Source organism: Lathyrus oleraceus, chromosome 4 (genome assembly GCF_024323335.1).
Source record: "Lathyrus oleraceus cultivar Zhongwan6 chromosome 4, CAAS_Psat_ZW6_1.0, whole genome shotgun sequence".
Classification (NCBI taxonomy): domain Eukaryota; kingdom Viridiplantae; phylum Streptophyta; class Magnoliopsida; order Fabales; family Fabaceae; genus Lathyrus; species Lathyrus oleraceus.
Window position 1 is genome coordinate 30,130,268 of NC_066582.1, and position 25,784 is coordinate 30,156,051.

The window sequence follows — 25,784 nt, forward strand, 5'->3', positions numbered from 1 at the left end:
CTAACCTGACATCGTTGGAATATACAAAACATTTCAACAACAGGTTCAGACATGACCTGTCAATACTTGGAAAATTCAAAGCATTTAAACCGTAGGTTCAGACATGACCTGTCAATACTAGAAAATCAAGGAAAGTTTAATCAATAGGTTGATACATGACCTGACGACACTGGAAAATTCAAAGAAAGTATATCCACAGGTTCATGCATGACCTGACAATTCTGGAGGTTTCAAAGATATTTTATTAACCGGTTCATATGTGACCTGACAACACTGGAAAACCCAAAGAAAACTTCAACAAAACATTCATACATGACCTGACAATATTGGAAAACATACAAAGCGAGTTTCATCAACAGGTTCATACATGACCTGACACTTTAGAATACATCTGACAATTATGGATATTTCTCACAAAAAATTCATCCGATCAAAGATTTTGGGGATTTCTAACAGGGAATTTATGCAAAACAAAGATAAGCAGGAGTCTTCTTAAAAGTAGAACATCCATGCAAAAGGCTACAATGATTCTTTACAAAGAAATCAAACAAAACCAACATCATTGGAGTTTTCTAACACGAAAAACCTCCAAGCTTCTTGGAATTCCTCAAGATGATGAGTCATACATGACTTTCACAGAACCATCAGGAAAGACAGGGTAATCAAACTCTCTGTATATGCCAACAATAATTGGACTTGGACCGTAAGCAATGGATTACAACCAGCTTTTAACGGATAGGTGCCAACAACAATTGGACTTTCACCATAAGCAATGGATTATAACCAGCTTTTAACGGATTTTGCCAACAACAATTGGACTTTGATTGTAAGCTTTAGTAAAACAATTACTGACTACAATGGTGTTTGCCAACAACAACTGGACTTGAAATGATGTTGGCGACAACCAAACTTCAGATACCAATCACGATTATATTTATAAACAGAGTGACAGGGATGCCAACGACAATTGGGTTTAAAATGAGTTCTAGTAACAACTGAGCTTGGAATAATGCTTAGTGACAACTGAATTTTAGGAGATACCAATAATGCTTGAAATAATGTCAGGGAATGGCATAGAGGTTCTGGAAGTGCGTCAGAACAAAAATGACATGTCTGGAAATTCATCGGAGAGTAAAAGAAATGAATTCTGGAAATGCATCAGAATTACAAGTGATATTTTAGAAATACATCAGAATACAAACACATCCGATAATACATCGAGGAAATTCTGGAAATACATCAGAATACAAGACAAACATATTTAAGAATACATCAGATAGGTGGGGAAACACTTGGAAATACACCAGACAAGTTATGGAAATACATCAATAAATGAAGGAGTAATCCGGAAATTCATTGGATAATCCCCAAAAGGAAATGAACCTCATGGACAAAATTGCCAACTGAATTGGACTTGAAAATGACTGCAAAAACCGGATGATGGTTTAAGGGCACCAAAGACAAACTGGAATTAGAGGTCAAAGGATATAGGATCGACAACAAGACCTGGGTCAATGCAAACTGAGCACGAAGTACATTTCGGCTATGCATGATTTGGATTTTTTTATGCATGATATATGAATGACCATGATATGAAAATGCTGACACTTGAGTGGACTGGGAGTTTGTAAAGGCTTTTATAGAGGTCATGATTCCTTAACACTGAGAACTCAACCAAATATTTTATGATAGATGTTATCAAAGGAGAATTCTATCAAGCTTGACAACCCCAACTTAGCCAATGGGATCCTTTTGGAGGATTAATGAATCATGCTAGCATAATTTTTGGGCACTCGTCTCAAAATCAATAGTTGTTGACATATGGAAGAATTTGTTTGAGTAGTTTGAAAGCATGAAAGGGGTCTGCCCCTCTGTGGCTCATCTTGCCCCAGTCTGTTGGGTCTTTGAAAATGTTCACCTTGAAAGTGGGTTTGAAACAGCTTGACATGAGACGATCTCAAGATGGCTTGCCCCAAGTGTTCGAGACTTGCAGTGGTCTACCCCTGATTAACCAAATCTTGGAACGATAGACTTTTGATTGATTGTCCTTGGCTTGTTGGACTCAATGACCTTCTGAGATGGCTTGCCCCTGTCTGAGTCTTGAAGCAAATTACTCTTGGCTAGATGACCCTTAGGGTGATTGGCTTGGATTGACCGATACTCAAAGTGATTTTCCCCTGACAAGACCTCTTTCACTTTATCAAGTTCTTCAACTGTATATTGTTGGAATTTCCTTGATGCTAAGTGTTGACTTGCAAATAAGATTGTTCATTCAAAAAATGGTAATTTTAATGCAGTGCTTATGCAAAAATTTGAAATCAAAATTTATTGATATGAATGGGTGAAATATAGTGAATAAGTCACTGGTAAGAACACAATGATGATCTAGTCATTCAAAGTATGCAAGTTGGTGCAATCAAATGATTAACAAAAATTGTTTGGAGTCAGGTTAACACAACCTTATTGTAGTATGCTTTCAGAATAAACCTTGCCTCAATTAGGTCTTTTAAGGGTTGTAATGTGGCATGGTTCACGGTTTTTTAAACAAAAGGATATAAGGCTCAAATTTAATTTTAACCACCCCTTCTTCTTGATGATCTCCAATTCCTACATTCAGTTAATTCGACAGACGCATTCCACTTCCAAGAGGATTCAAAGGTGTGATGAAGATTCAAGACTAATTTTCTTGAAATGGTAGTTACCTTATTTTGCTTTGTTTTGTTGAGTATTTGAGGGCCTCTTTTTTTGTTTTTCTTTATCCCTAATTTTTCCTGGACCGCTTCTTTGAAGCCTTTGGTCCACCGGAATGCCCTGATTTTTGCCTAAGTCATTCTTTTTTTGCGGTGTTTGACTTAGCGGGCTTTTTCTTCTTTCTTTTTTGAAAAATTGTGACTACCATGTTATTGGTGGATGAGGAAGAACCACTACAATTTTTTTATTTTCTCGGTTTCTACGACACTTCAAGATGTGTGCGAAGAATAACAAGTGGTTGAACTTCTTTGGAGGATGTGTAGAGATGGACGAATCCTCTTGAAAATTGAATGCACATTCAAACTATCTGAACATAACTACCGTGCCCCTGGTTAAGATTAAGGGTTTTTAAATCTGAAAGAAACACCAACTTCTAGGCTCAAAGTGGTTGACTAGGGATTAACTCCTTATCTCTTCGGTGTTTGGGGATTTGAAACAATGCCTTACATCATCGACAAGGTTTTATTCAAAAGCATACCACAACAATTTCAAGTGTTTTCGTTTTCATCATCCTCCTTCCAATCTTTGTTAACACAACGGTTTGATAAACAAAAGTGAATGAGAGGAGTATTTTTGTTTTTAACATGAATGAAAAACGAGTGAATACGAATGGATTAATTCAAAAGATGCATAAACATTTCATTAATCTTACCAATTCAAAGAAAACAACAATGCTTAAAAGCAATTAACAATCAACATGCGAGGAAACTACAAAAGAAATGCTGAAACAACCAAATGATTGCCAACTTTAGGGAATGACTTCTTCAAACTTGACCCATTAACGTATGGGGACACCCCTTGAGATCTTCGCACTTATCCGGTCGATGGGTTAACATTTACCACCAAGCTTCCTTCTTGAAAGGCTATGTACCCGTTGTCAATCAGCTGTTGTACTTTGGCTTTGAAAGCGTTGCAGTCTTCGGTTGAATGCCCTTCTGATCCGGCATGATATCCACATTGCACATTTGGGTCATACCCGGGTGGGTAAGGTTGTGGAACCGGCTTAAGAGACTTGGGAACCACCAACGAGTTTTGAATCAGAGGCTGCAGAAGTTGGCTATATGTCCTGACGCTTGGATGATGAGGGGCATTTCTTCTTTCCAAGTTAGTTTGGGGCCTAAGTTGATTTTGACATTGATTTCGATATCTCGGGCCTTGGGCTCGTTGATTTGGATGAGAAGTAAACCAGGATTGTTTGTAATGAAGATCAAAAGGTAGTGGTTGTTGGCATGGCACTTTGGGCATTACTAACTGCTCATTTTCAGCCACTTGAAGGTTGGGATCAACAAACTTTTTGATATTGGCACGACGATCTTCAAATTCTTTTCCTTCAATCTCATCATTGGACGAAACCCTCTTGGATCCACTACTCACTTCTCTTTTACTTCTGTTGGCATGAGTCTTGACATTGGAAATCCAAGGCAATATCTCAATGCTCTTATCGAGAAACGATGATATCTTGTTAGCCACATCCCTGACCTCTTCCTTGTGGTACAAAACCTTGAGGGGGTTTTGGGGTCCTTTTCCTATCTCACTACTTGGCCTAGAAATCAAGATGTGTGTACCTGAGCTTTCCTCATTGAGTGTTGGTGATCTTATGTTAATCAATCTTTGCAGCTTGAACTTAAAACTCTTGCATTTCTCGATGCAGTGCCCAATTATTTCAGTATGGTATCCGCACTTGACCTTCGGGTGATCTTCTTCAAAGACTAAGCTCTTTTTGCTAATCAATTCTCGTATCAAGGCTTTCAGCGCTAAGCAAGAATCTAGGTCACGTCCCACTGCCCCTTTATGGAGTTCACATGTTGCATTTGGATTGTACCATGGCAGGTATGGTGACGTAGGTGTGAGAGCTCGAGGGGTTACCAAAGCATTCTGGGTCAGTTGCGGGTAGAGCTTGCTATATGGCACCGGAATCGGGTCATTGTGATCTTTGTTCCCTTTGTTCTGATTCTGATTTTTGCTTCGAACCTGACTTCGATGATTTTGAGGAGGAATAGCCAGATGATGTTGATGATGACATCCTGAGGGAGGGTCATATGCCGGTAGATGAGGAGTTGTCACATCGAATTTCCCTTGACTTGGGGTAACACCTGATGGATGTGGAGTAGTAACTCCCTCCGTTACCGCAATGGGTATGGGATGACCCTCTTTTCTCAATAAGGCTTGCAGGGTTTCCACGACCCATCCCATTTGGATCTTCAAAAGATTGAGTTCCTCCTTCAATTCTCTTTGACTTTTCCTTAGCTCGTCCATCATCTCTTGAGACATGGTTCTTTGTTCTAAATGCGTGTCAGGAATCACTCTGCGGATCATGGACAAAGGATGGATAAGTTTTTTTTTGTATTTTGTCTGGAAAATGACATGCATTATGATGAGATGCAGATGTAATGGAATGTGAATGAATGCAATGCAAGCCATGCATATTTTTTTTTCAATACACGGGTTCAAAAGTCTGAGGTACTGATGAATCTGATTGCTTTCCAAGAATAGGTTCTCACCGGGTGTGATCTAGGGTTTCAAAAAAGTTCCTAGAGTCATGGATTCATTAGACTGTTTGCTGCCTATGGCAACTTACTTGCCGGGCATCAACTCCATCCAAAGAATCTACTCTAAGTGAGGTTCTTGCATCGATCCAACGAGAAATTCATCTCGCAGACCCACACTACGCAACCATCTTTCCTAGTTGGACACATGATTAAGGTTCTACAAATGGTCCTTAGAGTCATGGATCCTTATGAAAATATCGAAGCTTACGGCAACTTACTTGCCGAGCAACAACATCCTCCAAAGGATCTACTCTTAAGTAAGGTTCTCGCACTGACCCAACGAGAAATTCATCTCGCGGACCCGCACTACTCAACCTCGTCCTATCTTATGTTTTTACTCGAGACTCGGGTAAAAATTCTTTTCCACAAGGTTTGCAATCAGAGTATCCAAGTACCAAAGCATAATGGAACCAATACAACAGATTTTATCAATATGACAATAAAGATAGCAAAAACAATAAAGAAAAGCCACACAAGTAAACAAACAAAGGCACACAAAGGACCTAACTAGGCTTGACTCACTTAGGAAACATGTTGTCCCTAGCAGAGTCGCCATCTGTCGCACCTCGAAAACTGAGAACACGACTTAAGCGAAGCGCAATCGCACGCTCGCGTGATGGACTGAACAGAGTCGCCACCAAACTTTATTTATTCCTAAAAAGTAAAGGGGAAATACGATAAAACCCAAGAAAGAACGACAATGATTATGGTTGTCGCAACCAAATCAGGGTTTGGGAGTCGATTACGCAAGGGGAAGGTATTAGCACCCCTCACGTCTGTTGTACTCAACGGGAACCATTAGGTTAGTTGTGTGTGTTAGTGTTAGCTTAGAAATATTAGGCTTATCAAGTTATTAGGTGGGAAATAAAGAACAGAAGAGAGAAGAATGTTTTGGATTTTGCAACGAAGGGGACTAAACCTAGGTTTTTTATTAATGGGCCTGACAAGATTTCGCAATCCTACTCCTACGTATCTCAATAGAGAACTCAAGGCTTATGTAGTTCTGGGTAGAAAATGTTTGTTTGTTGGTCGATTTTAGCGTAACCTATCTTGTATTAATCGACGAGAAATATTGTTTTACCTAAAACAGATGAGGAGCAGACGTATACCACACATCGAATGGATTTACAAATCAACATTCAGAAAAACGTCATTTATCTCAACTCAACAATTGTGGACGAAACATTGCTTTACATCATCTTAAGACAAGATGTCTTTCGTTTATGAAAAGGTTTTGAAGATCGCACGGCGGGGAGAAAAAAAGTTTGATTGGTTGAATGTATTTTTGGGCTTGAAAGACGAATATTTATGACTTGCAAGCTCTTACAACTTGGGTCTAATACTCGGGACTATGTCTGGATATTCCACCCAGGTAATCTTTTTCTTTCAATTTTATTGAGAAAATAAGTTTAAATATTTACAAGTATTTTGAAGAGAAGACGAATACTTATGGCTTGCAAACTCTTACAACTTGGGCCTAATATTCGGGATTACGACTGGATATTTCATCCAGGTAGTCTTTTTCCTCCAACTTACTTATGAAAATGGTTTGAATATTGAGGTGTTTTAAAGAGAAGACGAATACTTATGGCTTGCAAGCTCTTAGAACTTGGGCATAATATTCAGGATTACGACTGGATATTCCATCCAGGGTAATCTTTTTCTTTCAATTTTATTGAGAAAAAACATTTGGATATTTACAAATATTTTGAAGAGAAGACGAAGACATAGGGCTTACAAGCTCTTACAACTTGAGCCTAATATTCGGGATTACGACTGGATATTTCATCCAGGTAATCTTTTTCTTCAGATTTAGTTAAGCAAATAGTTTGAAATTAAATTTAAAATGATTAATGTACAAAGGTTTGAAATTATTGAAAATTGAGTTGGTATTGCTTAAAAGCTCATTGTAAGCACTACGCCAAATAAGGGAAAAGAGGGCGCTTTTTTTGGCCTATAACAGCGCTTTAAAGCGCCCTCTAATCTGGCGCTGGCATAGGTAAAGACAGCGCTTTTTTTCCTGGTGAAAGCGCTCTCTAAAGTGGCTCTTTAAGCCCTTTAAGGGCCACTTTAGAGGGCGCTTTTTAAAGAAAGGGCCACTTTAGAGGGCGCTTTTTAAAGAAAGCGCCCTCTAAAGTGGAAACTTTTAAGGGTTTAGAGGGCGCTTTTACTGGAAAGCGCCCTCTAAAGTGGAAACCTTTAAGGGTTTAGAGGGCGCTTTTACTGGAAAGCGCCCTCTAAAGTGGAAATTTAAAGGGTTTAGAGGGCGTTTATTTTGGAAAGCGCCCTCTAAAGTGGGTGGTTATTTAACATTTACATGCATCACATGTCTCTGTGACCATATTCTCATTTCAGGTTATGTTGCAGCCACAAGAGGTAACCAGAAGAAAATGGCATACAGCTGCTTGTTATAATTCACAAGAGCAACTAAAGGTTCTTTTTATGCTTTTATAATATTAAAATACAAATATTGATATATGCTTATTATTTATATGATCCTCTTGCTATTTGAAATGTCATGAACCGAAACCACTGCTACTCTAATTGAAATGTATAATAACCACTCTCTTTCATTTATTTGTTTACAATCAATCAATTACAACAAAAATGCAAGTATGCTGCTAGATTAGAAAATCACACTGTTTTGGTATTTTTCATATTTAACAAGACCAAAGAGCACAAAAAGGAATTGAGTTGATTCAGAAAAAAAATATGAATGTGAATACATGAGTGAACACTAACTGAAGTGCTACTCGAAAGGAAACTTCATCTGAAAAACTGTTGTATTTCTTCAAGAGTTTTTCCCTTTGTCTCGGGGACCCAAATGGCAACAAATCCTGCTGTGAAAACACACACTGCAGTATATATTGTGAGGGTTCCTGATAAAAACATAGGAAGCTTCTAGTTAGAAACAATAGATATTTATAGAAAATTAACATAGGCAATGCACACAAACCTCCCGAACTCCAATCCAAGAGCAAATTTGCTGTTAATGTAACCAACCAGGAAAAGAACCAATTGGCAAGTGTTGCAAAACTTCTAGCTAGGCCTTTGATGTTAATCGGAAGAATCTATTATGTAAAATATATTCAACACATCAACTATCACATTATATTACAACAAAGGTTTGTTCATATAGGGTTGTCATGCATATTATTATTGAAGAAAATTGTACCTCAGACATTATAATCCATGGCATTGCTCCTAATCCTAGAGAGAATGCAATAACCATGACCTGAAAGAAATTGAAAGTTTATAATAATGAAGTTAGGGAAACAAACAATAGAAACCATCATTTGTGTAATAAAGTTGTATTTACACACCACAACTCCAACCACCGATACGAGGCTCAATGTCGCATATAAATCAGAATCTGGTGATATATATTCCTGAGAGCAAATTCAACATAAAATATATTATCCATATAAAAAACCAAAAATATAAAGAAGAATTTACTGCTATATAATCCTGTGAATCTGTGTTACAAATTTCTGAACATTTATGCATGAATGCATGTGTAATATCTAGTTAATGTATTATGTATATATAAAAATAAACAAAAAAAATGTTCAAAAAATATAACAAACAAAAAAATTATTATTACCTTCAAGTAGAATGATATTGAAACAACCAAAAGACTCAAAGCCATTGCAGATGAAGAAACCTGCAATAGGAGATTTTGATTAATCTCTTATTACCCTCCAAACAAATAGTAATGTGAATGCAAAAATTATCGAAAAAGCTCAGACTCACAATAAGTAAAAGCCGGCGACCAGATTTGTCTGCTAACCACAAAGTTAAAATCGTAGCAAGAACCTAAATGACATGTAAATATTGTTCAGATTATGGTCTGGTAAATATTGTTCAGTTGGTGAAATTTAACCCATAATGCCTAGTCTCCATTGCTAGCATTGCAACACAATAATTATTGTTGAGAATACTCAATAAATGTATGAACCAAGAAAAATGAAACCAAAAATGAACAATAGCGAACGTCAGAAGAGAAACCAAGTAATATGAAGATTAGAAAAATACCTATGGTGTCAAAATCGAACAGCTAACAACGAATTAATAGAAGGAGGAAACGTCATAGATCTAACAGAGGTAGAAGGAGAACGCCTTAGAAGTAGCGAAAATCGTAGCAGTGAGAACCCTAACGTGAAAAAGAACGAAAATAACAGAGAGTGAAATAACAAAACGCGCAGTATGTTATAATTTTAATGTTTACTAAAGGGGACCTTAGAGGGCGCTTGTGGAAAAAAAGCGCCCTCTAAAGGGGGCCTAAGAGGGCGCTTATGAAAGCGCTCTATAAGGCTTTCCAAAAGCGCTTTATAAACTGGAAATACACATGGACTTATAAAGCGCTTTTTTAAAAGCGCCCTCTAAGGGTAACCTTAGAGGGCGCTTTCTAAAAAGCGCCCTGTATTGTTGTCCCTCTATCTCCTCCTTATTTTTTCGCTTCACCTTAGAGGGCGCTTTATTACAAAAGCGCCCTCTAAAGTGCGCTGTCTATTCCAGTTGTTCGCTCCTTATTTTTTCGCTTCACTTTAGAGTGCGCTTTTGTAATAAAGCGCCCTCTAAGATGTGCTGTCTATTCCAGTTTTTGGCGTAGTGAAGAAGACCCAAGAGTAAACCACGGGACTGAAAACCAACTGTAATCGAAAACAAACTGAATTTAGCTCTAAGCTAACTTAGAGTGGATTCATGTAGGAATCACTCTATAAGAGGCCGAGCAAAAATCTATGCGTTCAAGCGATTTTCGGAAGCTAAATTGGATTTAAACTCCAAAATCGCAATGCAATAATGCACCGAATAGCAACAACCAAACATATTATGATTATTACAATATTATAATTTTTTACATTAACTCAAAGTAATTAAAAAAAATAGAAAACTAAACACAACACGGACGCGTTATTCAAAATGAATCTGCATTGCTATAGAATTAATTAGAGCTTAAAATAAAATAAAATATGAAAACAATATTAACACACTATATATATATATATATATATATATATATATATATATATATATATATATATATATATATATATATATATATATATATATATATAAATTAACAAAAAGTATATACATAACTTTAAAACTGAAAAGTTTATTGGTATATACACTAAAAAAATCCAACAAAAAATATATATTTAACCTTAAAATAGAAAAGTTCTAAAAAAAAACTAATGAAAAAAGTATATATAGCCTTTAAAACAGAAAAGTTCATATGTATATAAACTTAAAAAAATTAACAAAAAACTATATATAACTTTTTAGAAAAAATAAATAAATTTATACATATATAAAACTAAATTAAATAAAAAAATATATATCTCTATATAAAACTCATGACAGGATTTATGTATAAATACTCAAAATAAAATAATCATAAATATAAAATAATTGTATATAAACTAAAACTAAAATGTATAGATTGTGAGATTTTGGAATGAAAAAATGTGTATGAAGGTGATTTAGTGTGTGAAAAGTGGAGGAGAAATAATGTTGTCTGTTGTTGTTTTTATGAATGCTAGAAATGAAGCATTAAATATATACTTGAGAGAGAAAGGTGTTATGAAAATTTGATTTGTGTGGGAGAAAATGTATGAATTTGAAGAGGTTCATGCAAGATAATACCTACTGAACGTTGCTTTTCTTTTCTTTTTCCTTTCCACCTTGATTCTAATAGAAACAGAGATTTTTTTTAGAGAGAGCACATGCGACGTTTGACTACCGGCTCCGCTTTTCCTCCTCTCATAACAACATATATACTAGGGTTTCAAATTATACAATGACAATAATGCCCTTAATATATTTTCTAGAAACAAAAATAATTAAGCCTTAATAAAAAATAAATACCTTAAAATAATTAAAATTAAATTTAAACAAAATCACAATTAATTCTATTTTATTTTTATGAACATGTTGATAAAAAGATAAAAATAAACGGACTCAAAATGCATAAAAGTCGAGCGCAAAAGTGCTCGAAAAATTAAAATGAATGCACCAAAATGATCAGTGCGAAATAAACTTATTGGAAAAATACAGCGTTTCTTTTAATTTTGAAATAAATTTTGATCGGTTAAACATGCTTGAGCTGATTAAAAAGTGGCCGAAAAATTAGCTGAAAAATAAATCGAGCATACCAGATTAAACTACGCAAAACATAGATTAATAAAGTTGTTGTCTGGAAGCTTGATTTTAAAAAATTTCGTCCACTGATTTGACGCACATCCGTCGATTAATTCAGCCGGTTTGCCTGTAGATCCGAAAAAATTATTTCGACTGATTTTCTAGGCACTATGCGGTATGGAATGCATGGTATGCTATGTAGAGGTGTAACACCTATGATGAATATATTGAATCGGGATTCAGGGTCAAAATCAGGGTGTGACAGAAAGGATTTAGTCATTTCATAATTTCCCCTGTATTTTAGAGTCACAAATTTAACTTTTCTTTAAGGCTCATCCTCTTCAAACTCTATCTCATGACTTCTCAAAGAACTCACAATTTCTTCAAGAGTAATGTTGTTCAGATCCTTAGATAACTTCAACACAGTTAGCATATGCCTCCATCTCTTGGGTATGCTTATGATAATTTTCTTAACATGATCTACAATAGAGTAACCTTTGTCCAGAACCTTTGGTGCTGCAACTAGAGTCTGGAACCTTGAGAACATGTCCTCAACAGTTTCATTATCCTCCATTTTGAAGGCTTCATACTTTGGTATCAAGGCAAGCGCCTTGGTTTCTTTCACCTTAGCATTTCATTCATGAGTCATCCTTACATAATCAAATATAGACTTAGTTGTGTCTCTATTTATGATCTTCTCATACTCAGAGTATGATATAACATTCAGCAAGATGATTCTCACTTGATGATAATTCTTGTAATCTTTCTTTTGTTGATCAGTCATCATTCTTCTTTCCACCTTATTACCACTTCCATTAACAGGATGAATGTAGTCATCAACTATCATATCCCATAGATCTACATCATGACCAAGAAAAAAACTTTTTATTTATCTTTTCAATAATCAAATTTTTCTCCATAAAAAATAGGGGTTTGGCACTATAGTGATCTCTTTCATTGTTAACAACGGGTGCAGCTGGTGAAGGGATTCCTGCCATAGTGATTCACAAATCTGGATCTTTTTCTGACACGATTAAGTGTTTGATAAACAATCAATACCATAATTGGAGTTCGGATGCCAATTGAAGATAATGGAAACACAAGAAATTGGAGTTTGAATTGGGTTTCAAGAATGAAAAATATTGCAACCTAAAATTACAATGAGAAAACAAAGAACAAAAATAATGAACACAATTATTTTTATCCTGGTCCACTGTTAATAAAGCTACCTCCAGTTCACCCGCCAAGGTGATTTCGCCTTATCAAAAGGACTAAATCCACTATAATCAAACTTGATTACAGCCACAAAGGCTAATTGTCAATGTCTTATTAAGTAATTATGATAAAACCATAGCCACTCAAGGAAATAAAATCATACAAAGTGTGCTAAAAAATTCTTCTAAGAAAGTAGAATACAAAAATGAATTACAAAGTATTTCACACGAAATATTTTCTATGAAGAGTACGAACAAAAGTTCCTTGTGTGTTTGTTTCTCTTTCTCTAGAAAATATTCACAATATACAATGTTCGCTTAATTGATATTCTTTTAGTATTGGCACTTTGTTACTGTTCCATTCTTCTAAGACTCTTTTATATAGGCAATGAAAAGATCCGTTAGAGGATAGAAATGGAATACATAAATGTATTTGTATCCTTGCATAACGGTCTATGAAAATGGGAGACACGATTATACAACAGTACAATTCTTTCTCTATAAAATCAGTGTTGTGGAAAGAATATTTGATCTTTTATTGTGTACTATTTTCTCACATAAAACGTTTTTGATCTTATCTTCAAATAATCAGGGGATTCAGATAGAGCACTAACAAAGCATGCATAGAAGAAGAATTGGAGTCATTATGAGAGAGTCTTCAGAAACTTGTTCTTTAGAGTTTTGATCCAGTTCATCAGAATCTGGTCTTCAGAGTCTGATGACATAATTTATCAGAGTTGTTTGAGCGCAAGATTTGAGAGCTTGACAACGTCAGAATCTTCAGAGTCATATAGATTTGGATAACTAATGTTAAGAAGCGTTAAGTAGAGTAGTCCAAAATTTGATTATCTTGTATAACACACATCTCAGAGTCAGAGTGCACTAGGTTCAGATTTTGATGACGTCACATGTCACTTATTCAGAGTCAGAATTTATATCTAGTATCTGCACACTAAACAAAATCATTAGGGTAAAAAATTACTCTCTATGAATCTAGGTATTGTTATCATCAAAACATAAGGCCAGATCCATAATCAAATCTTCTTCTTACAAAAGTTGAAGTCGAATGGTGAAATTAACAAGTACAAGGCAAGATTGGTGTCAAAAGGGTTTCCTCAAAAGCCTAGAATTATATTTAATGAAGTCTATGCACCAATGGCCAAACTTGAAAGAATAAGATCAATTATATCCATTGCAGCATATAGAGGTTGGAAGATGCACCAACTTTATGTGAAGTTAGTCTTTCTCAATGATCTTTTAGAAGAATAAGTCTATGTGAAGCAGCCACCAGGTTTTGAGGGAAAGAAGAGACAGTGTACAAGCTGAGAAAAACATTGTATGAATTGAAGCAAACACATAAAATATGGAACAAGAGAAATGATAGATTTTTGATAAAGTTTGGTTTTAATAAGTGCACATTAGAGAATGAAGTGTATGTGAAAGGCTCAAATGAGAAAGACCAAATCATGTTATATCTTTATGTGGAAGATCTATTGGTCAGAGGTTCTAATAAAAATGAATTGGTAAAATTTAAGGCAAGCATGAAGAATGAGTTTGAAATGTCAGACTTAAAAAATTTGGCGTACTTCCTAGAAATGGAATTGTGAACACAAAGCGTGGAGTTTTCTCGCATCAAAATAAATATGCAGAAGACATCTTGAAGAAGTTCAAGATGAACAATTTCAACCCTGTAGTTATACCTCTGAAAACCAACATCAAACTGAAGAAGGAATCAAATGATGAACTGGTAGATAACACATTATACAAGCAGACCACTGGCTCTTTAAGATATCTTTTCAATACAAGATTATATGTTTGTCATAATGTGATATTAGTTAACATATTTATAGATGAACTAACGATATACCATCTACTTAGAGAAAAGAGAATATTGAGATACATTATAGGAACACCAGACCATGGGATACTCATGCCACATGACCAAAATACTATAAGGGAGGCCAAAATATATGGTTATTCTTACTCAGATTGGATGGGTGATCAAGATGATAGAAAAAGCATATCAAGTTATTTGTTTATGCTTGGAGCATCACCAATTTCATTGAGTTCAAACAAGCAAGGAATTGCGGCTTTATCTTCATGTGAGATAGTGTATGTTGCAGCTTCTTATGGTCTCAACCAAACATTGTGGTTCGAGATGCTACTTGAAGAGTTAAATGTAAGTAACATTGTGAAAATCAAGTTGCTAGTGGACAATCAGTCAACAATTGATTTGACATACCGTCCTATGAGCCATGATAGGAGCAAGCACATATAAAGAAGGTATCATTTTGTATGAAATCAAGTTGGTAAATAAACGCTGAAGATTGAGTATTGCAAGACTGAATTGCAATTGGCTGACATTCTAACCAAACTCTTGAAGCAAGCAAGATTCGAATTCCTCACAAGATTAATAGGGATGAGGAACTTAAAAAATCTAAATTATGAAGAGTATAAAGTTTTGGACATAATTGTTTGTGATAGTTTGGAAGTGTTGCAAATGTGACTTGCAACACTAGCAAACTATTACAAACTTAGCCATTATGAGTAGTTAGTTAGTTATGACTTTCTAGGCAATATAAATATCACTCTCGCATGTACTTGTATATAATTTATTCCAATAATAATCTGTTTCAAAATTACTTTTGATTTTCTCTCTTAATTTCTCAATTTATAAATAACTTGGAATGCAAATTACCTAGCAATGTTGATCTAATGGATTTGGATTGCAAACATTTCGAATCTTACACATTTAAGTAGTTAATATATCATTGACCGTTTGATCAAGATTAGATACTAAAGAAAAGATGTCGATTTTCTTTTTAAAAAATTCTACATTATCGAATTACTCTTGGGATTTTTTATTGTTATTTTTATAATAAATTAATCATTTGTGCAGCCAAGAAGGTCCAAAGAAAAATGAATGATTGTGTTAGTCCCCTATTAGGGGGAATTAATATCTGCAACAACTTTTAGTAAGTTACAAACAGAAGTTAATTAGAGGAAGAAAGTTAGTTACAAAAGAAAAGGTTAAATAGGAGTCAATTAGTAGGTTAAAATGTACAAGTAATGTAACATTCACTTGCAATACCAGTTCTAACAAGTTGATGTTTCAAAATAAAAATGTAAATGTAATGTAACATTAACTTGCAAGACTTTAGAATAACCCTGCTTAAAATAACAAAGGATACATTCTTTTAGTGGTGGGAAAGGGAAGAGGGGAGGATCAAGTTACAAAAGCACTGAAGGCTACATTATATTGTAGTTCCCTTGATGGTGGTGCATGGGACTATAAGAATAGCTAGGTACAGGTAAAGGATCTCCAAATGGATTAGAAGAACTCATAACTGGCATGTGTTGATGGTACTGAGTATGTGGATTCTCCTGCTGATAAGGTACCATCATCATGCTGTGTTGTTGCTGTTGTTGGAACATCATATGTTGTTGTTGTGCCATTGATGCCATTTGTACGTTAGGTGGAGGCGCTATATTGTTCGATCCTGCAAATGGATCTTGGTGACTATAATTATCAAATGGATTCTGTATTGTCGTCCCGCCATATCCATAACCTGCATTCTGGAGTTGAAGTTGCCTCCTTGCATTTTCGTCTTCATACAAACTGTCTAGCAATAGCTTGTCAAATCCACCAGCCTGACTCAACATAAGAAAGAGAGAGAGAACATCAATTGTATCTTCTTACAGGTTTAAGGGATTATCTGTAATCTCATAAGAAAGAGTGATGAAGTGGTAACACGAACCATTATGCGATCGGGCGCTTGGCTCGTGTGGTTGCTTGGTGTCGTAATGAGTGCAAGTTCCCAACCAGTAGTTCCACTTAAATCAGTCAAAGCAAGATTGTGTGAATTGTTTCCTACGCGAAATTGCGAGATCTTAAAATTTGGATCATGTATCAGACAACAAACAAGCATTATAAAACTTTATATTTCTTAATCAACTATATGATTTAATCTAGGCCTTACCAACACCAGGTGGTAGAATTGCTAGGGCCAAAGCATTAATGTTCTCTATTTCTTGTGCTTTTGGATTTATTTCATTTAGACCCTGCAAAGATGAACCAATATGTTACATATTCTCTATCAAACCAAATATCACAAACATGATAAACCATTAACTCATAACAAAAACAGACCAGCAAATCATCATCACCATCAGTTGATATAAGAGGAGGAAGTTCAGCCTCTTCTGTTTGTTCCTCATCAACATGTTCTTCCTCCTCGACTTCTTCAACTTGTTCCTCGACTGCTTCAGGTTCTTCGGTTTCTTTTTGTTCTGGTTCTTTTTTTGGCGATTGATCATTTTCTTGATATTCCTGATTTTGAATGATCTTTATTAACATACATAGAAAAATCTTGTAAATTTTTTTTTTGTATATTACTTTTCTTACCAGTCTCTTAACATCTCCGTGAGATGTAGGTGCTTCTTTAATGTATTCTTCCATTGTGGCGACAAAAGAAGGTGGTGGCTGTTTATTGGATGAAATAACTTATTCACAAATCTTTTGATATCAAATGAAATACAACTAATAATGAAAATTCTTGTCTAAAATGAAATAACTTATTCACAAATATTAAGAACCTGTCTCAAAATTGGAAACTGAAAATTCCTAGCAAGGTCCAAACCCTTGCAGTATTCATAGAAATCAGCAAGATGTTCAGCCTGCATATATACATAGCAAAGTTAATAATCAATTGTTAAGAAAAAAAAAATATAATTCAATTTGGACAACAAGAATGCGTGCTATGTAAATCATCATTATGAACCTGTTGGCTAGCTCTTTTATAAATATGCAAAGCCTTTACCGCGTCATATCTCGTCATATCGAAGAACTGAAGCTTTCACTATTAGTTCAAGTGATGTGATGAACTAAATAATAAAATGAAACTGAGATAGCTAGACATTACCACATCCACAAGTTTTATGATTCCATCATTGAGGGCACAATATATTTTGAAGCTCTCTTTCAATATCTGAATGATATTTCCACAAGAGTAAAAGTATTGTTAGAGAAAATGAGTATTTTCTGAAGCAAAACCTATAAAACCTGCTATTATGTGAAAAGGTAGGAAACTAAATACTCATACCAGGGCCAATGCATATTGTATTAGATAATTGCTGAAAGCTGCTCCTTCAGGCTGCAAGATATTAAACCAAATTTAAACAAAATGCAACAATTTTTTCAATTTTAAGAGATATGGCACAATATATTATGCAGATATCAAAACTAAGTTTCCCCTCTGTAGCACCGACACCTGAGAAAAACGGTGTTTGTGTCCGGGTCGGACACCTACACTTGCAATTACGTTTAATTTCTTCATCTTTTTCAAATTATTACCGCGGTCGACGTGTCAGTGTTGGTGCCGTGTCCGGTGTCTGTGTTTCATAGGTTTTTCCTATAAAAACTCTTACCCGACAGCAAACAAGTCTATAAAGAAGTTGCTGCAATGCCGGAAGCTGCTCCAACAGCTCATCACTGCTCAACGTCCTTGTTTTGCTATGTGCCTGTCAAACTGAAAGTTACTCATTTTCTGAGAATCAATAACAAAAATTTACATTGAAGAAAAACCGCACACCTTAGTTGAAGCGGGTGACGATTTGGTTAAACGCTCGAACTCAATGTCATATTTAAGAATTCTAAAACATTCAAGTCTTTCTTCTAAAAATTGTGCGTAGCTTCGAACCCATGCAGAACAATCCCAAGCTGCAAAAACATGAAGAAAATTCAAATGACAAAAGGGTATAAACCATATGTGGTAAAAGAGTAACAGCAAATAATTAATCTATAGAAACCAATTAATTTACCTAGAGGGGTTGAGTCATCTTTGAAGCTGGAAATATGGAGAAATTGTACCCTGTGTGAGTATTTTACAAGGTCTTCTTTGAAGCTAGGATCACCCTCTCTCAATATCCTATGAATCACTATCAATGTCTTTAAAGCAACCTGTAATTTCATTATTCAGTTACATGTTTCGACTGACAATAAATTTAGCAGAATCACGGCGTGTCATTGTGATTTTAACAAAAACATCATCAACAAAACTCACTGTATCACCGTGATTTCATCGAACTCTGGACAATATCAAACAAATACTTGGCGTGCGTTAAAAATGTCAAACTAGAAAGTACGAAAAGGACTTACTATCCAATTCCGCGTCTTGGAAAGTCTTTTCGAAAGTGTGTGTATGCAATAAGCTACATCTGCCCGTGGCTGGTGGGCCGATGTGGCATAGAATATCTCTGCAAGGAAGAAGAAAAGAGAGAGAGAAAAAAAAATAATAAGCCTAATTTGGCACCATTGTAATGTCATCATTTCTAGTTTCTTGTAACGCAAGCAACAAGATGAAAGTTTACAAAACACAATAGATTGATCATCAACCAATGCTTCATCAAATAATCATTCAATTCCTCAACGAAACAAAATATAAAAAGCATAATTACAAAACTTTACAAAACTCAAACTCACTTCGAACGTGACGTTCCTTAGGAGGATATTCGACGTGACTTGTAGCTTTTACAATGGCAATGTCCAATTCCTATAATAACAAAAATAGAGAAACAACATCAAAATATGTATATATATAATCAATCATTTGAAGAAAAAGAAAGGAAAATGAAAATGTATATAACCAACCTTATATTCGCTATTGACCTTGGCAAGGCCAACCTTGGTGGAATCTTTGAGAGCTCCGTAGGCCTTTCTCAATGTCTGGAACGTTCCCATTCACCAACTGCTGTTGGATTTGGAAAGAAAGAAGAAGAAACAACAACAACCTTGTTATTGTTCTTCTCCTTTGTTTCTCTCTTGTTACTCGTTCTCCAGCGATTAAAAGAAACAAAACAACGATGAAAAGGGTATTTTAGTAGTTTCGGTTATATCATACTTAACAGAATCTGTTTCACACGGTTTCTGCAGATTTTGGCATGTTAAATTACATATATGTCGATGTATTATTTTAAATGACATGGGTTTATGTATATAAGTTTAATGATTGACAAAAATATTATTTTTTAAATATTTAATTTGTAATCTCAAACATATATTTACCTTTCCTACGTATTTCATTTCAATTATTTTATAAAGGAAAACAATTATATTTTAAATTTTAATTGAAATCATGAGATAGTTGTGATTGATTGTTTGTAAAAATAAGTCGTATGTTTGTGTCTAACTAATTTTTTTTTATTTTATCTTTAATCAATCACCTAATAACATTTAATTTTATTATTTTTAATTATTGAGTAAATAGTTCTGGTATAACTTTTAGGCAGTTGTTTGGTTCAAATGAAAGAGAAGAGAGCGGATGAATTTTAAAGGAAGGAAGGGAAGTCAAGGGGAGGAAAGATGAGGGAATTTTAATAATTATATATATATATATATATATATATATATATATATATATATATATATTGATTCAAAAAAAAAAGAAGATGGGAGGGGAAGGGAGGAATTTTAATTAAAAATATATTTGGTTTACAATCGAAGTGGATAAATTTTATTAATAATTTAGATTTTTATCTTTATGATTTTTTATAAGTCACAAGATATTCAAAGGTGAAAAATTCATAAATATCATTTGATAATAAAATATGCATAAATAATTGAACACAATTTCTAATATTTTGATTGATTAAAAAAGTTATAACATAACGTTAAAAAAAATTAAATATATTTGATATAGATTATAACTCTTCCACACAAATTAAACTATGCATTAATAACAAATTTTAAATTATAATGAATCATCTAACAAAATAAATACACAAAATAACAAAATAATATTTAAAAAAATGAATTGATAAAATATGATGTAAAAGAAAATACAATACAACCAAACATAAATAAATATAAAAAATTATAAAAAAAAATACAATGATTATAATATATATTAAATATAAAAATATTAAAATAATTTTGAAGAAAGAATAATTATAATAAACTAAATATCACACACAAAAAGTACTTACACAAAACAAAAGAAAGTGAATAATTTTGAATGTTAAGAGAAAATTGATGATATTTTAAACATAAAAAGTGTGTTTTGAAGGAATTAAGTGTGTAGGACACAAAAAAAGTGTGTTTCGAAGAATGGAAAATTGAGGATAATTTTAAAATACATTACCTCCCCTCTCCTCCACATCATTCTTAAAGGACTTAAAACAAAATGTGTTGTAAAGGAATTTTACTTCTCTCTCCTCTCCTATTCTCCTAAAATTTAAACCAATTACATTTAATTAAAAATATTTGTATTCTTCATTTATCTCGAACCAAACAGACCTTTAGTTGTTTTCCAAATATTTTTATTATGGGTAATTATACTCAACTTTTTGTTTTAGTTAATAAGAATTCACCATATTTAGGTTAATTTCTTCAAGTTTGAGAATCAGTGAAAAATATTTATGAAGGTGTAAAAATACAAAAGGAAATGGAGGTTAATTTGTGTGTGTTTGAACTTTTATTATTTATTTATTTGGGTTAAAATAAATTCGCTCAAAGTAAATGCAAAGATATATACATAAAAGAGTGTGTAGATAAAAAAAAAGTTTATTGTAATTCACCACCATAATTCGATAGTTATGTCTAATCTCTTTACACTTAAATGATTTTTACTATAACAAAGTCTGTTTTTCAAAGGATAATGATTTATGTTTCCCTCACAAAAAATATGACTTAACTAAGTTTTTTTTTGTCTTCTCAAACATATACAATAGAACTTAGACTTTAGAAAAATTTAAAATAATGAACGATAAAGTTTTTGAGATTTATTGTATGAATCTGAGGGTAATGAATTTCTAACTTAATACAAGTTTTATCTTTTAATAGAAATTGTATGAAATGAATATCATTTGGGAATATTTCTTAATTTCATTATTTTTATACTTGATAAATTGTTCTCAATCATGTTCTTGTAAAAGTTTGTATTTTACTTTGCAATGTTGAGCTTGAATATATAGAAATATAGAAAGACTTGATTGAACTCTTGCATGGAATCATTCTGGGGTTAGAGTTGTTCCCAAGACATGTACTAGGTGTTAGAGAATTTACACACAACCTTGTGCTATTTGAAAAAGTTGTGCATAATTTGTACTATTGTATATCTATTATTTCCAACCATCTTTATATTTGATTTTGATAACTTTAGAGGCAAAACAGCATAGAATAAGTCATTTCCATCTATCAGAAATAATCTTCCACTTGATCTTGGAAATTTGGTCTTTAATGAGAGGATCCTGATGAATTGATTTTGGTGTAGTTTTTTCTTTTATAAAAAAGACCAATAAATTAGAAAAAGAAACAAATATAAAAAGGGGAACAAGTTAAACCCAGAATTAAAAGAATCTAAAGAATCATAATCCTAATTTATTCTTTATAAAATCCTTCTAAAATTCGAGAGGAATGGAATCAAAAAAAGTGAGAGTGTTGGTGCTGAGCGAAGTTCGTCAAAAAGTCGGCACAAGTGTTACCTTCTCTATAGATATGAGTTATGGCTAAATTAGAAAAGTGACAACGATGAATACAGAATTTTCAACGGCTTCTAAACTTCCGAGGGACCAAATTACGGTTGGAGAAAGCTTTGGCCACCAAAATAGAATCGGTCTCAAGTCAAAGCTTAGTCCAACCCCTATTGATTGAGATTTTCATAGCTTTAATAGCTGCTCCAAATTCAGCATGAAGAGGAGAAGCACAGTTGAGCCGTTCTGCAAAGGCCAGGACAAAGTTACCAAGATGATCACGAAAGATGTCACCACCACCGGCAACAGTAGATTCGTGAGCAAAAACTTCATCAGTATTACATTTGATCCTACCAATAGAAGGGGGAGACCAAAGGATTTATGTAATGGAAGGAGCTTTTGGAGGCTTAATGACTACATTGAAGGCTTTAATGATAGAGAAATCTTGCATATTAATGAAAGAAGCCTTGGAAGTATTGTTGCCCGATAACATAACCTTCTGTATAATTCAATTTTTGAGTTCCCAACATTAGCTTAATTTATCTCATGTTTCATATCGTTATGAGCGTGCCAAATCTCGGCTAAAGTGTTGATGACATACGCACCAAAAACAGTCATAGCTTGAGGCGAGGAAATATTGTCACATAGGTGCAACCAGTCTACAACAGATGAAGGAAAAGTGGATAAATCCAACATGTCCCTTAACCAGTTCCAAATGTTCATGGAGAAACCACAATTGAAAAACAAATGATTAATGGTTTCAGTAGCAGAGCAGCAAAGAGGACATCTATAAGCTAATGAAAAACCATGCACCATTAAAGATCATTATTGTGGAGCTTTTGATGAAGAATTCTCCAAGTCAGCATAACACGACTATGCGGGATATTGGGATTCCAAAGAGCTTTACACCACTTGACCTTTGGGGACGGAACAAATTTAAAAAGGTAAGCCTCTTTTAAGTCCAACAAGCCATTATCATTCTTGCACTAAAACAAAAAATCAAAAGAATTTGTTGAGAAATAGACGAAGTTCTCAATCAATGGGTGGAGAAAGAGGAACCAGACAAACCAATTATCAAGGATATGCCAAGAACCCTGCTGAAAAATATTTGCATCCAGCATATCGGGGTCGATTCCTTTTTGAATCAAAAAGTGCGGTTCAGTGTGAAGGATGAGAGGATTCCCAGACCAATAATTATGCCATGATTTGATTTGTTGACCAATTCCAATGGACCAACAAGAGTTACGAAATAAATTGGGAACCTTCACTTTGATACTAGTCCAAATGGTGGACGAGGTGTGATGTTTAATGAAACCATAAGATCTGGATATCCGCTTTTTAAGGAGAATAGCCCAACTTTCATTATAGTTTTTGAGTTTTCAAAGAAGTTTAAGATTTGTTGCTTCATTCAAAGTGATGATAGATCTCAAACCTAAACCCCTGTTAGCAAAAGGTTGACATACTTTTTTTCCAAGTCACAGTCCAAATTTTCCTAATGTTGATACTGCCAGACCATATGAAATTTCTACAAGCAGCCTCCAGCTTTTTGGTGTATAGTTGATTAGGGCCCGAGTCTAAATCTTAGTTTGTATAAAATACGGTCAAACAATGTTTTCACAAATCCATATAGAGGATATAAAGATACTAGACAATGTTAAGCTCATTCCTTTCAGTGTTAGAGAGAAACATCATAGCATGCTTTCACGCGTTCTACCAGAACATAAATTTCTTAAAGTGCTCCAAGTATTTTTCTACACATGTAACAAATATTAGAGGATAAAATTATTGTATTAAATATTTTTATCATCAAAACTAAAATTAGATGTCATTGCTCTTCGAACTACTTTGGTTCTAACGATATCTCTCCTTTTTATGATGATAAACATATTTATTTTAATTATTAATTTTTCAATTTTAATGAGATAAGAAAATGTTAAAAGATAAAGCTATTAAAAACCCTCTTGGACAAAGGAAATATCTTAAATATTTTTCTCTCCTTTTCGTCATCAAACAAAATAGTTAAATATATTTCAAGGTGTAAGAATTTTTTTAATTTTCCAAGATTATAAATAATACAATAATTAAAGAGAAACGCGTAAAGAAAATAAATGAAATTGAAATAAAATTTCAATGATAAACAAAATGATAGGAAATTAAAACATAATAGTTGATTGATACACAGCGGATATAAAATTATCCACAGTTGTAGGAACCTTGAGGATCAACAGCAAATATAATACAATAAATCGAACAAATAAATGTACAAAAGAACACCAATATTTTTAATGTGGAAAACTCCTCAATATGAAAGTAAAAACCACGAGTCATATAGACCCCAGAAATATCTCCACTATAACCAATTAAAAGTACAAGAGAGTCTTAAAGTGATTCACAAACTAGTGTTAACAACCGCAAATCACAAAGCAAACTAACTTACAATTAAGAATAAAAAAGCTAAAAAAATCTTAAATTCGCAGTTTCAGTACGAAGCAGATATATGTCGCCTCATACCTTATTTTGAAATTCTAAATGGTCAAAGGTTAGATACATATGTTGTGAATCTTCCCTCCAAATTTTAGCTTGATCTGACGGTTAATGAATCGATAATTATCGATTTAGTGAGACTGGTTGCAGAAAAACAGGAATAAGTTTCTCTCATCTTTTCTCTCTTTTGAATCCTTATTTTCTCTCTATCTCTCTCAATCCTAAATTGATACTCTCCACTTAAATAAGTGAGATAAATGAGTTAATCATATTTAAAACAACAAAACCAACATAAAATTTAATTAAAAACAACTTCAAAGCATGTTGAATACTTATAAGATAAATAAACATAACATAACATAATTAAAAAACAAAACAAACTTAAGCTTAAGAGCAAGCTAGAACTTAAAAGAAAATTAAATTATGGATTAAAGAATTTTATTAGAATGAAGGCTTAATTTTGTTGATTTGTAGATGTCACGAAGGAATAAAAAATAATTTGAGTCACAAAGGATCCAACATGTAAAAATGAAAATGTGAAGTCTTCAAAGGAATCACGGACATTGGAAAGGTGGATGACTAACGTTAGTATCCATGAACAAAATTTCAATATGGACTTCACTAAAATCAATTTGTGCAACAAATACTCCGGAAAGTGCTTCGGTTAGGAATTTTATGGTCGAGCATCATGAACTCCTTTGACAAATGCTACTCAAATGTGTAATTTTTAGTTTTTCTCTTGAAAGCTTTGGTGTTTTCCTTTGCAAACCTTATTAATTGATGCTCGTTCCCTTCTATCTATTTATAAATCCAGTTCTATACTTTTGTCCACTATGCAAGAACTTATATGGGCGTTAAATTGATTTTTTTCCTTCCTTAATCAAGTAATTTTGCTAGTAGAAAAGTTAATAATTTCATATAGGTAAGGAAAAGGAATGGAGCTTTAAGGGTAGATAATTGTTGAATGATTAAGGAATTCAGTTTGGTCAAAGTTAGGTATTTGTTGAGGTGAGATTTGAGTTTGTGGTATTATTTTTGTTTAAGGTCAAGGTTGAGGAGAAGGTGGAGGTTAGGATTCTTTTTGAATGTCGGGTGATGACATTGAAGGAGTTTATTGAGAAGATGCCTTAGGTTCAAATTTTGCTAATATATATGACGCAATCATGGATATTTT

General features: G+C 33.7%; 3 protein-coding genes across 4 annotated transcripts; 1 reads left to right on the plus strand and 2 right to left on the minus strand.

Moving 5' to 3' along the window:
* Positions 1-7,893: 7,893 nt before the first annotated feature.
* On the minus strand, positions 7,894-11,043 carry LOC127135121 (sugar transporter ERD6-like 6). 2 transcript variants are annotated; one of them, XM_051061924.1, is made up of 8 exons: positions 10,950-11,043; positions 9,336-9,453; positions 9,054-9,116; positions 8,905-8,964; positions 8,624-8,689; positions 8,476-8,535; positions 8,257-8,371; positions 7,895-8,179 (listed from the first exon to the last, which is right to left on the minus strand). In XM_051061924.1, exons 4-8 carry the CDS (start codon positions 8,947-8,949, stop codon positions 8,067-8,069), a joined length of 399 nt encoding a protein of 132 aa, XP_050917881.1. In that variant the 5' UTR covers positions 8,950-8,964; positions 9,054-9,116; positions 9,336-9,453; positions 10,950-11,043; the 3' UTR covers positions 7,895-8,066. The 2 variants fall into 2 exon arrangements, with proteins under 2 accessions (XP_050917882.1, XP_050917881.1); XM_051061925.1 differs by lacking the exon at positions 9,336-9,453 and having other exon boundaries at positions 7,894-8,179; positions 10,950-11,041.
* A 3,287-nt stretch (positions 11,044-14,330) lies between these two features.
* Positions 14,331-14,936, plus strand: LOC127135835 (secreted RxLR effector protein 161-like). The gene has a single exon (XM_051062467.1). The coding sequence runs from the start codon at positions 14,331-14,333 to the stop codon at positions 14,934-14,936; it is 606 nt and encodes a 201-aa protein (XP_050918424.1).
* A 767-nt stretch (positions 14,937-15,703) lies between these two features.
* Positions 15,704-19,520, minus strand: LOC127135123 (putative clathrin assembly protein At5g57200). Its single transcript, XM_051061926.1, has 15 exons — positions 19,308-19,520; positions 19,140-19,209; positions 18,816-18,913; positions 18,479-18,617; positions 18,250-18,377; positions 18,086-18,178; positions 17,761-17,811; positions 17,581-17,646; positions 17,440-17,505; positions 17,255-17,335; positions 17,064-17,141; positions 16,809-16,988; positions 16,639-16,720; positions 16,417-16,529; positions 15,704-16,309 (listed from the first exon to the last, which is right to left on the minus strand). Exons 1-15 carry the CDS (start codon positions 19,395-19,397, stop codon positions 15,908-15,910), a joined length of 1,737 nt encoding a protein of 578 aa, XP_050917883.1. The 5' UTR covers positions 19,398-19,520; the 3' UTR covers positions 15,704-15,907.
* Between the last annotated feature and the right edge of the window lie 6,264 nt (positions 19,521-25,784).